The following is a 13,667-nucleotide window of genomic DNA, read 5'->3' on the forward strand; positions in this document are numbered from 1 at the left end:
AAAGCTACCACTGCAATTATTAATAATAAAATCATAACAATACAATCCCTTTAATAAATCCATTTTATTAATATTTTTTTCCCATTCATCAAACTTTCAAATAAAAAAGTAAAGAAGAAAACCACTATTCATGAAGTAAAGAAAAATGAGTAAATGTTCATTTTTGGAACATGAAAATGGTCAGATGCATTGTACATGTGAGTTAAAAGAGCATATTTTCTTATTGTAAAAACATTCATCATTTGAAGGTGTGGAAGAGTGAATCAAGTGCTTTAGGATGAAGTAACGCAGAAACATTTTTTCCTAACTAAATGCATTTCATAAAGAAAGCCTGACTTCTGAAGCCACACATATTTCCAGGGCAGAAAAACACAACCTTAAGCTGCCACTGTAAAAAATCATGACTGATAAGTAGCATAAATTCATGATTATTGTGATGATCATTTGATCATTGTGAGTTTGTGCACCTTCCATCACACAAGAAACATTTTAATATGCATTTCTCTCGCCAGCAGAGTCACATATTTCATTTTGAGCACTACTTCTACAAAAATGAATTTGAAATGTCTATTGCTGTACTTCTACTGCACATTCTCAAGATGATATACATGTTGCTTTTTAGCGATTGTTTTGTTCTGATTCCATTCCTGTTGTGTTTTGTGAGGTATAAACTCTGGATAGAAAGCATGCACTCGATCCAAGCACTTCATTTGGTCATTAAATTAATAAAAGCACAGAAGTGAATATTTAATACTGATGTGGGCAAGAGGAATATCATTCACTCAAAACACACTTGGGGATACCTTTCAAATTACATTTGGGATTTTTTTTGTTTTAAAACACAGAATTAAAATGAAATAAAAATCATATGACTTATTTTATACATTCTATATTATCATTCCATAATCACATTGATTTAATTCATTAATTTATTTAATATACACTGTGTGTGTGTGTGTGTGTACATGTATATGTATATACAGTCTTGTTCAAAATAATAGCAGTACAATGTGACTAACCAGAATAATCAAGGTTTTTAGTATATTTTTTATTGCTACGTGGCAAACAAGTTACCAGTAGGTTCAGTAGATTGTCAGAAAACAAACAAGACCCAGCATTCATGATATGCACGCTCTTAAGGCTGTGCAATTGGGCAATTAGTTGAAAGGGGTGTGTTCAAAAAAATAGCAGTGTCTACCTTTGACTGTACAAACTCAAAACTATTTTGTACAAACATTTTTTTTTCTGGGATTTAGCAATCCTGTGAATCACTAAACTAATATTTAGTTGTATGACCACAGTTTTTTAAAACTGCTTGACATCTGTGTGGCATGGAGTCAACCAACTTGTGGCACCTCTCAGCTGTTATTCCACTCCATGATTCTTTAACAACATTCCACAATTCATTCACATTTCTTGGTTTTGCTTCAGAAACAGCATTTTTGATATCACCCCACAAGTTCTCAATTGGATTAAGGTCTGGAGATTGGGCTGGCCACTCCATAACATTAATTTTGTTGGTTTGGAACCAAGACTTTGCCTGTTTACTAGTGTGTTTTGGGTCATTGTCTTGTTGAAACAACCATTTCAAGGGCATGTCCTCTTCAGCATAGGGCAACATGACCTCTTCAAGTATTTTAACATATGCAAACTGATCCATGATCCCTGGTATGCGATAAATAGGCCCAACACCATAGTAGGAGAAACATGCCCATATCATGATGCTTGCACCTCCATGCTTCACTGTCTTCACTGTGTACTGTGGCTTGAATTCAGAGTTTGGGGGTCGTCTCACAAACTGCTTGTGGCCCTTGGACCCAAATAGAACAATTTTACTCTCATCAGTCCACAAAATGTTCCTCCATTTCTCTTTAGGCCAGTTGATGTGTTCTTTGGCAAATTGTAACCTCTTCTGCACATGCCTTTTTTTTAACAGAGGGACTTTGCGGGGGATTCTTGAAAATAGATTAGCTTCACACAGACGTCTTCTAACTGTCACAGTACTTACAGGTAACTCCAGACTGTCTTTGATCATCCTGGAGGTGATCATTGGCTGAGCCTTTGCCATTCTGGTTATTCTTCTATCCATTTTGATGGTTGTCTTCCGTTTTCTTCCACGTCTCTCTGGTTTTGCTCTCCATTTTAAGGCATTGGAGATCATTTTAGCTGAACAGCCTATCATTTTTTGCACCTCTTTATAGGTTTTCCCCTCTCTAATCAACTTTTTAATCAAAGTACGCTGTTCTTCTGAACAATGTCTTGAACGACCCATTTTCCTCAGCTTTCAAATGCATGTTCAACAAGTGTTGGCTTCATCCTTAAATAGGGGCCACCTGATTCACACCTGTTTCTTCACAAAATTGATGACCTCAGTGATTGAATGCCACACTGCTATTTTTTTGAACACACCCCTTTCAACTAATTCAACTAATTGCCCAATTGCACAGCCTTAAGAGCGTGCATATCATGAATGCTGGGTCTCATTTGTTTTCTGAGAATCTACTGAACCTACTGGTAACTTGTTTGCCACGTAGCAATAAAAAATATACTAAAAACCTTGATTATTCTGGTTAGTCACATTGTACTGCTATTATTTTGAACAAGACTGTATGTATGTGTGTGTGTGTGTGTGTGTGTGTGTGTGTGTGTGTGTGTGTGTGTAAACAAAATGTGTCAAATAATATCCTGTGGGTCATGACCAATGAAATTAGAAAAATCACATTCATGAATTGAAAAGAAGTCAGTTGTTAAACTCTGAATTCTGCTCAACCCTGTCTCTGTAAATATATAGAAAGCAAAAACCAGGGCTGCAAAATCCATCCATCAGGCTCACAGCAACCATCAGGTGCTAACATCTGAAATCCCTTTATATCCTAACCTTTCCTTATCCTATAAAACAGGAACACTATAAAAAAAAAACATTTCCATCTGTCAAGAACAAAAGAGGAAAGAACCAAAACAGAAAAGATGCTTTAAAAGCCAATAGCAGCAAAATGTGGAGGAGTGGGAGAAAAAGACGATAGGAAAGAGTGAGCGAGTGCAATGTTTGATCAATACATCCTGCGGAAGAGGAGAAATATTGATCACATGCACAATTCACAATCAATCATCACTGAAGAAGAGCAGGACACATTTGCCATGCAGGATTCAGATGTCTCATATCACATATTCAGTAAACTCTCACTAATGTACAGTAACTCTCATCAGCTGTTGACATGGGAATTATTGTTATGCCTGTATGTTGTACCGCTGGTATTTGCATCAGTGGTCTTCAGGTGTAAGCACTGAGGTGTGCAACATGTGCGTCTCGAGTCTCTACTATAAATTCTACTCAGTTCTAAATTATCAGCAATAGGTGATTTACTGTAATACATTGAGCTGCTTTTACAAATATGAGTCAATGACAAATAACACTGTCCAGCATATAGAATGAATAAAAGAAAAAATCTAGTTTAAAACATATGGCAAGGTTGTATTATCTGTATTGATGTATGTATATATATATATACACACACACACACATATATATATATATATATATATATATATATATATATATATATATATATATATATATATATATACATTTGTATTTGTACAAATATGATTCATGAAAGAAATTTCATGAATTATAATTCATAATTGTAATGAACATTTTGCAGTCGCACCAACTATGGCATCATAAATTATTTTTAATTATCTGATATTTCATTAACTTTTTTATTAACTATTAATCCATTATAATTTCCATTTAAAATTAAGTTAATTAATGACTTTTTTATATTTCATTCTTTTTTTGTCTTTATATCAGGACAGTTGTGTTACCCTGACATTTGTTTGGATATTCATGAATTTAATTGTGCATTTTAATTCAGAAATGAAAATCATGCTCATTGTGGAAGAGGTGTATTCAAGTATTTGTATGTCTAAACTGAATTATAAATCTATTTTTAACTAATTAATAAATCTGGACAGAAAAGGTAATTGGCCCATATTCTAAAGGATTGTTCATTCATGCTCAGCACATAGAGGCTGGAAACTGTGGCAGTGATTTTAACTCACAGGCTCGTGTTGGTCTATCTGGACGTCAGGATTTTTCCTGCTGAAATAACTGGTGCATTTCATGTCTATTTCATGTATATTCACAGCATTCATATCTGTGTATATCATTATAGCTTTACTAAGCACACACACAGAATGACTTGGTAACCTCAGTGAAGTCCTGATATAGTAGCTGCAAACAGAAAAAGAGACGACATCAAAGAATCTGATATGATTGTTAGTTGCAATAAGATATGGGGCTTATCAAATGATAGGGATAACTGTTTTTGCTTTGTTTTGCTGGCTCTAAAATCCCATTCCTCATCTTTCTTTAACTTGCATCGCCTGTACTGTTTTCACACGCAGAAGTGCAGACACGTGACAGTGTTTGTAAAAGAACATATTTCTCCGACTACTAGAAGAGAGAGACTTTCTTTTTCAGGTCGTTCCTCTTCCAAAGGGAGAGTCGGTCGAATTCCTCACTGGACATTCCAAAGACATTCTGGAATTCCTCAGGTGACAGGTGTCTCTGGAGAGAGAGGTTATGTGGTGAATATATGCCAACAGAACAGTGCAACAGGCTAAAGTGATGAGAGAAGTCATGTGTACCTCCAGTCTTGTCCTGTCTACACCAGGAGGGAGTTTGTTTCTGCCTCTGTGAGTCACAATGAGCATCTCATACGGGTAAATCTGCCCAAACGAACACATAGATGGTACAAACACATGTAATATGAATAAAGCTTGAATGAAACTTGGATGAACACAAATAATCTTACTAGTAACCTTTTGTTCCAGCATACTAGGGAGTGAATTCCCTCTGTCGATCCTTCTGCTTTGGGCATCTCCATTCTATAAGAGAGAGGAGACCCCTGTAAGACCACAGACCACTACTGTGATTTGAGCAGTTATTAGGAAAGTCTAATTGTAAAGTGCTAGAAAACTGCTGAGAATGAAGGCTGAACCGCTAATATCTTTGATTATATCTGAAATGCTAATACTGCTATCGTCTACATATACTGTACTGAATGGTTTGTATCATAGTATTCCTCACTTGTAAATTTGTTTGAATAAAAGTGTCTACAAAATGAATGCATTTATTTTGTTCATCTGGTAAGAATATATTTATTTTAATGTTAACTATTACATACCTGGAAATCTGTAAAAAGAGAGAGAAACAAATAACAATACAATGAGCAGGAGGTATAAAACATGGCACAGATCTGTCCTATTTAATTCAGTTCAATTTATATTCATTTAAAAAGATGAGAACAGATTACAACCAAACAATACAATGAAAAAATTATCTTTGCACTTAATAAATAATATAAATAAAATATAGAGCAGAACAGAATTATGGCTCTTAATACTGTAACTCTGGTTGTAGTATAAATAAACATGACAAAGATTTCTATTAGAATAGAGATATGTGCTCTCAATATTTGAACACTACTCTGATTAAATGTTAAATAAACAGCAAGACAATACTGGAACTCTAAATTACTATTTAGAATAGAATAGAATAGAATAGAATGGAATAGAATACTGGAACTTTGATTGTAGTATAAATAAACATGACAAAAATTACTGTTAGAGTAGAATAGTACAGAACAGAACAGAATTGTGGCTTTTAATACTGGACATTTGACTGTAGTATAAATAAACATGATAAAAATTCTTATTAGAATAGAATACAATAGAACAGAATAGAAATCTGTGCTCTCAATACATGAACATACTCTGATCAACTGTTAAACAAAAAACTATAGTGGCACTCTAAATTACTATTTGGAATTTAATAGAATAGAATAGAATAATGGCTCTTAATACTGGAACTCTGATTGCAGTATAAATAAACATGACAAAAATTACTACTAGAATAGAATAGAATAAAGATCTGTGCTCTCAATACATGAACATACTCTGATTAACTGCTAAACATGTTACATAAAAATGATCTGAAATGAACAGCAAGACAATACTGGAACTCTAAATTAGAATAGAATAGAATACTGGAACTCTGATTGTAGTAGAAATAAACATGACAAAAATTACTATTAGAATAGAATACAATAGAATAGAATAGAGATATGTGCTCTCAATACATGAACATACTCTGATTAAACATGTTAAATAAAAATGATCTAAAATGAACAGAAAAACAATACTGGCTCTTTAAATCACTGTGTAATAGAATAGAATAATGGTTCTTTATATTAGAACTCTGATTGTAGTAAAAATAAACATGTCAAAATTTACTATTAGAATAGAATAGAATTTTGACTTTTAATACTGTTCTTTGTAGTATAAATAGAATAGAAATGTAATAATCCCCACACTTACTTTGACTCTCTTTATCAGTGTTTGAAGAGGAGAACTCTGCAGACTGGAGCTGTAACAGACGAACACCAGACTAATTCAATCAGTCTGATTATGGATGGATCTCACAAAGCTGACATATCAAAACAGATTTCAGTTTCTCACCCTAGTCAGGCCAGTCTTAGTGTAGGAAGGAAATGAAGGTAATTTGGAGGCTGTGTAAAAGAAATGAAGAAACATGTTCATCTACTGACACCAATAGCATTTAAGAGTAATGATGCTGAAGCCAACATGTTGTCTATTAGTGATGTGTATCATATAGATGCAGCACATACGTATCTCCAACCAGAAGGGGCCACTATAAGTACAAGGTCAACTGGCTTTTGTGTTTAATTGGAATCACATCTATTTTCAGTATAAAAAAAAATAATATGCAGTAATCAAAATGGTTCAAATTGAGACTCTGAACTTTACCCTAGAGACCGATAAACACTAATCTGATTCAGATGATTCATCTGCCATGCATAAACTCTGACTGCAGGTGAAGGGACTGACTCGGTGTATCTTTTTTTTTTTTTTTTTCCTAATCAGACGGTTTTGGGAAAATCACAATAACAAAGTGAAGACCCACAAGCACATGCACACACACACACACACAAAAACACTGAAATGTACCCAGATGCATGTGTGTCCTGTCGGGCAGAGACCGTGTTTTCCTTCGGACAGGGGCCGATCTCTCAATCTCCTCCTTCAGTATCAGTTTTCCTAGATTGGACTGAATCTGTGATGAAGAGAGAGAATGAGAGGCGAAGAGGGAGTTTGAGGGGTGAGGTGGACACTGAAACATTACACCCAGGCTGAGAGAGACTGAATTGATCAGCTTGGCTCCCCGTTTCGACATGAAATGCAAGAATCCCTGAAGACCAGCTGGGGCCTTCACTTGAAGGTCGAGTGAGACAAAAGATCTCACAAATGAGAGCAAACCCAATAAACCTCGGTTTCTGAAGAAAATAAGGTTTTAAGAGCAGCAGATAGAAATGGAGAAAAGCAAAATTTTGAAGGATAAAATTTTAATATAGAATATACAGTATAAGAGTGTTATGTGGAGGGTAAGGACAAACTCAAGCGCAGACAGGAATCACTACATAGAGGGTTTATTACAGACAAAAAGGGGAAAACAAAACCCACGAGGGGGAAAACAACAACTAGGGCAAAGACAAGATGATCTAACAAGACTAGGAACTAACAGTTAACAAAAGACTCTAAACACAAGAACACTAACTACAGATAAACATTCACAAGCTAGACAACGTATCTTCAATGGGTGACAATATAACAATCTCTTACAAGGAAACATGAAGAAACATATAGAGACAATGAACCGACAAAAGACAGAGCACACTAGGGGATATAAATAAGACTAATCAAGACACAACAGGTGGCACAGGTAAGGCAATCACGACAAAACTGGGATAACAAGGGGGGCGGGGCAAGGGAACGAGACAACACAAGCACATGGCCCAAAGACAAGGCCATGTGCTTGTACACAAAACACGGGTCTGTCATGATCCTGCCTCAAGACTAGAGGAAAGTCAGGACATGAAGGCAGAATCATGACAGAACCCCTCCCTTAAGGAGCGGCTTCCAGACGCTCCTCAAGGGAACATCAAACACGGGACATGACTGACTGAGACCGAGACAGAAACCAACAAGACATGACAAATAACAAAGGCAAACATGAATACACAATGGCAGGGTTAGGGTGAGAAATCAAAAAAAAAAAAAAAAAAAGGGAGGGGAGGAGGCGGGACAACAAAGTTCATGGGGGGGGAAGACCAGGGTGGGTGGGGCAGGAGTCTTAGGAGGACGGGACGAAGGCTGACGACGAGGGGTCCGGGCAGGTCTGGGTGGTGTAGGGTGGGGAGTGGTCTCTGGACAACTGACAACATCAGAGGACATGACAGGAGAAATCACAGGACACTGGACAACATCTACTGGACAACATCAGTGGAGACAGAAACTGGCTCGGGAACCGCGCTCACTGCGGCTGGCTCGGGATCTCTGGGGACAAGACAGGACTGGCAGGGACTTCTAAAATCTGAACTAGACGAGACAAATAATCAGACAGAATCTTGGCAGCAAGGACAACAGGCATCTCTTTACGAGCAGAGACAGATTGCAACAGCGCTTCTGCTGCAGAGTCGGCTGCGGCTCTCTCCTTAGCCCTCACGACTGCAGACTTGGATACAGTTCTCTCAGTCGCCGGTTCGGGGTCAAGGTTCACTGCTGCTGGCTCGGGGACGCCAGCGCTCACTGCTGCTGGCTCGGGGACGCCAGCGCTCACTGCGGCTGGATCGGGAGGCATCGCCGACTCAGGAGGAGACAGAGACGCAGGACCGGAAGACCCCTTCTTCCTCCTCTTTCTCCTTGGCCGCAGTGCAGAGGTCACAGCTGGGTCTGAGACTGGTTGAGGAAGTTTGGTCTCAGGCAGGGCTGACTCCGTCGCTGAGGACTCCGAAGCAGACTCCCACGAGAACAGTCTCCCTCGCTTCTTGGGGAGACTGATGGGTGTGGGAGGCGTCTCAGGAATCGGGGAGGAATTTGCCTGATCCCCCAGTGTTGTAACGGCCAGGAGACGACCCTCTGGGATCACTGGCAGCTGGGCAGATGGTGGGGACCTTGAGGGGGAAACCTGCGGCTCCTCCTGGGAGAAACTCTGCCATAGCCGGGCATAGTTCTTCAGAATCCACTCACCCTGGGACGACACTGGGAGGGTGACACTCCTCTTGACAGTGGGGGACGACAACCAGCATTGCTGGCAGAACTCCAATTAACGTTGAAGCTCGAAGGCCCTCCTGTCTGCTGAGTTCCTAGTTGGTCGGTTAATTCTGTTATGTGGAGGGTAAGGACGAACTCAAGCGCAGACAGGTATCACTACATAGAGGGTTTATTACAGACAAAAAGGGGAAAACAAAACCCACGAAGGGGAAAACAACAACTAGGGCAAAGACAAGATGATCTAACAAGACTAGGAACTAACAGTTGACAAAAAGACTCTAAACACAAGAACACTAACTACAGATAAACATTCACAAGCTAGACAACGTATCTTCAATGGGTGACAATATAACAATCTCTTACAAGGAAACATATAGAGACAATGAACCGACAAAAGACAGAGCACGCTAGGGGATATAAATAAGAAGACTAATCAAGACACAACAGGTGGCACAGGTAAGGCATTCAAGACAAAACTGGGATAACAAGGGGGGCGGGGCAAGGGAACGAGACAACACAAGCACATGGCCATGTTCTTGTACACAAAACACGGGTCTGTCATGATCCTGCCTCAAGACTAGAGGAAAGTCAGGACATGAATGCAGAATCATGACAAAGAGAAAGTGTATAAGGGAAAATGTGTATTTTAGGTAGTCTGACTGGTCACTATTTCTTTAAAGAGCTCCATATTTTTTGAGTTTTTGGTGTAGATGTAATTTCTAGATATACAAGTAGTTATTAATAGCTGGACATAAAACTGCATGTATACTACTGTTTAAACATCTGGGGTCAGTAAGAGTCTTTAATGTTTCTGAAAGATGTCTCAAAATACAGTACAAATAGTTTAAAATAATTGATTTCTATTTTGATACATTTTAAAATCACTTAAACTAGTCATCTATTTTAGTGATGGTTTCAAAGCTTAAATTTCAGTCTTCAGTGTCACATGATCCTTCAGAAATCATTCTAATATAAGAAATATTATGTCGAAATGGTGAAAACAGTAATGTTTTCTCTTTTTTTGGTGGAAAATGTAATACTTTTTAACAAGTTTTTTATTAAAAACAGCATTTGTTAGATTTTTTATTTTGATACTTTATAAATGTCTTTCCTGTCACTTTGGATTTATTTGATGCAGTCTTGCGGAATAATATGAATAAATCCTTTAAATAATAATAATACGAGAATTAGGGAAATGCTGTTTAAAATAGTTGAGCTGTAAAACTGCATGACATATCTCAGTTGACAGATAAACACCTTGTTGAGCTCCTGTTTCTGCATCTGCCGAAGTCTCCACATGTCTTCAGACAGATCGCTGTCATCATACGTGTCATCCTCCTCACCCTCCTCTCCCTCAGCCATCTTGGATGCCACATTCTTCCTTCGCTCTTTCTCTGTGGTACAAACACATGAGTGTGAGATGAAGAAGTCCAGACTAGCACATCATTAAACTGTGCCTTGATACTAAACACTGCTTACATCTGCATGTGCTGTTAGCATCTAGCTAAACGAATTACAGCCCAGAGGGAATTTTTGTTTCTTGTTTGATACATCAGGCCTTTATGGCGTATGATATAGTGAGTTTGTGATGATGTGCATCACCTATAACAGCTAGCGAGGGAGGGCATGGCCAGTAGTCCATCTCTATCTTAGCGGGCTGGTTGGGGTCTGGAGCTTGTGCAGCGGGAAACTTGGATGACTCGATGATTAAATCCATCATGTGTTTACTGTGTGGAACGGCTGCTGAGACATCTACATTCAATCAAAACACAGACACATGCTCAGAATGCCCCCAGAATTACACCATTACACAAGAACAGCGTTGATGTTTCATACCTTGTTTATATATTGGTAGCTTCTTGTATATATTGGTTCCATTGTCTGGTAGGAAACGTGAGGTTGATTTGATTAGTTTTAGAGTTTGGTGTCGACTGATGTTTGCTGGCTGTGTTTGTGAGGTGGTGTAGTACCTAACCTGGCCTGTGGAAGTGCTGTTGCTGGTGTGGGACTTTAGTGCTGACGGTGATGCTTTTACTCAGCTGTGTGGACGCTGGAGATGAGCTGCCTGATGACTTGGGCTCTGACCAATCCCTCTGATAGACATCCTTTGATAAACTGCTCTGGAATTACATTTAGAAGGTCTGTGTGATTAAGAATCATGCAGAGAGACTCTAAAATGTAGATAGTTTGGTCCTTCAACATGGTAAAATAGCTGGTGTATTATGACTTCAATACTGGGATTTTAGAATTCAGATCTGATGTTAACAAGTGTTTTCATTCAAAAACGTAGAGAGGGCGAATTCCAGACTTTCCTTCATATATTTTGTTTCTATATTTATTTATCTGGGCTATATGTATTTAGGAAAACCTTGAGCATAATTAAGTCAAACTGGAAATAAAATATACAGTATTTAAAATTGTAACTTTATTAAATCTTGGGAAGTAACATGTTAAGTGGTGGCAGCATTAGACTTTTTAAAGCTATTTTAAACAAAAAAAAATCAAATTCATGAATTATTGAACATACTGTACATGAACTCATATTGAGAGAATTAAAAAATATGTAAAATAATTTGTTGCAAAAATATTATAGGACTATTTCTATCAACTATTTATGTTTTACATTTAATACATCCATTCAAACATTTGGGATCAGAGAGTTTTTAAACAAATATAAATCAGACTTTTTATTCAGCAAGGAGATAATAAATTTACCAAAAGTCAAAAGACTTTTTGTCTTGCAACTAATGTTGCAAAATATTCCTATTTCAAATCAATGCTGCTCTTTTTACTCTTTGTTTATCAAAGAATCCTGATTATGGCTTCTACAAAAAGTATTACACAGCACAACTGTTTTTAACATTGATAAAGATCAGAAATGTTTCTTGAGCAGCAAATCAGCGTATTAGAGTGATTTCTGAAGGATCATGTGACACTGAAGACTGGAGTAATGATGCTGAAAATTCAGCTTTGCATCACAGAAATAAACTATGGTTTAAAATATATTAAAATAGAACATTTAGATATTTGAAATAATTTAAAAATTACAGTTTTACTGATTTTCATGGACATGTACTATGCATCTTACCTCTGGAGATAGAGGAGGGGAGATTGAACGAGGAGATAATGACCTCTAGAGAGAGAGAGAGGGAGGAGAGAGAGAGAGAGAGAGGTCAGCTGTTGGCAGTGAGTGAGATACCCAGACATTTCCACAGACAGCTTCAACAGATTTAATGAATCATAAAGCTTCCATTACAGCTAAACAAAAAAGGAAATTACAGTGGGAGAGCCGAGCTAACATGGCATGTGTGTGTGTGGGTGTGTGTGTGTGCTGTTTTCGAGCCAGACGCTCTGATGGTGTGACATCACACCCAGCAGGAGACTAACCAGTGAACACATCACACACTCTGACAGACAGAATGTGTTACAGAGTTAAAGTCTGACAAATCAACAAACTGTCAGATCTTATCACCATCACATACAGAACCACCAAATTTTGCTATAAGTTTGATTGCAACATATAATAATTGCTGTTAATAATATTCGTCGTCTGTTTGATTTAATTGATTTCCACCATATGTACATTAACTGACAGTAACCACTGATAAGCTAATACTAAATAATAAATATATTGTAGAAAACTTAATTTTCTGTAAAGCTGCTTTGCAACGATCTGTATTGTGAAAAGCGCTATACAAATAAACTTGGACTGAACTGAACTGAACCACCAAATAACACTAGCACAACACTACCATTCAAAAGTTTGGGCTTGGTAAGATGTTCGAATAATTTTGAAAGAAGTCTATATACTCTGCATTCATTTGATCAAAAATGTATATTGTGAAATATTATCACAATTTGCTGCTCATTATTATTAATGTTGAAAACAATGGTGTTGCTAAATACTTTGTGGATTATTTGATTAATAGAAAGTTCAAAAGAACAACATTTATTTGAACCAATTTAATGCATCCTTGCTGAACAAAAGTAATAATTTCTTCTAAAAAATTTTACTGACCCCAAACTTTTGAACAGTATATTTACTGAATATACAGTGTATTACCTCCATCGGTGAATAGCTGAAGTGGGGCTCATAAATCATCAGGTCAGGCCTCTCTATGTCCAGAATGGCCTTGTCTTTAGGTATAGCTGCTAGATCCTTATACCCAATCACTTGATTGTCCATTTTGGCCTTTATTAATCCAAAATATGAGAGAAACTGCAATCTCAGAAACATACTATGAAGAAGTACATGTATTTCTCTGAAAGCAATACATTTGTTTTCTGGCACAGTGTTGCAATTTTGAGACACAATTATTATTACAGTTAGTCATGGGCCATGTGTAATGTGATGCACTAATCATATCCCAGCATGCACTGCTGCTATACACACCACTACAGTGACCGCCGGGGATCCTGGAACACCTCCTCCACGCAGAGAACAAACGCTGCCCGGCAAGGTACAGGATGACTGCTGTTCACACACACACACACAGGTCAAAGGTCACACATCACATTAACAATTTTATTTG

General features: G+C 37.5%; 1 protein-coding gene across 1 annotated transcript; it reads right to left on the reverse strand.

Annotated features, from left to right (window-relative positions):
* Window positions 1-4,280: 4,280 nt before the first annotated feature.
* On the reverse strand, window positions 4,281-13,618 carry LOC113070672 (dematin-like; the record flags this gene model as incomplete). Its single annotated transcript, XM_026244061.1, has 14 exons — window positions 4,281-4,570; window positions 4,651-4,731; window positions 4,825-4,890; window positions 5,190-5,197; window positions 6,382-6,430; window positions 6,523-6,572; window positions 7,033-7,138; window positions 10,393-10,529; window positions 10,738-10,887; window positions 10,972-11,016; window positions 11,111-11,255; window positions 12,224-12,268; window positions 13,199-13,327; window positions 13,529-13,618. Coding segments are annotated over 14 exons (1,215 nt in total), but the record flags the coding sequence as incomplete, so codon positions are not given.
* Between the last annotated feature and the right edge of the window lie 49 nt (window positions 13,619-13,667).

Source organism: Carassius auratus, unplaced genomic scaffold, assembly GCF_003368295.1.
Source record: "Carassius auratus strain Wakin unplaced genomic scaffold, ASM336829v1 scaf_tig00005214, whole genome shotgun sequence".
Classification (NCBI taxonomy): Eukaryota; Metazoa; Chordata; class Actinopteri; order Cypriniformes; family Cyprinidae; genus Carassius; species Carassius auratus.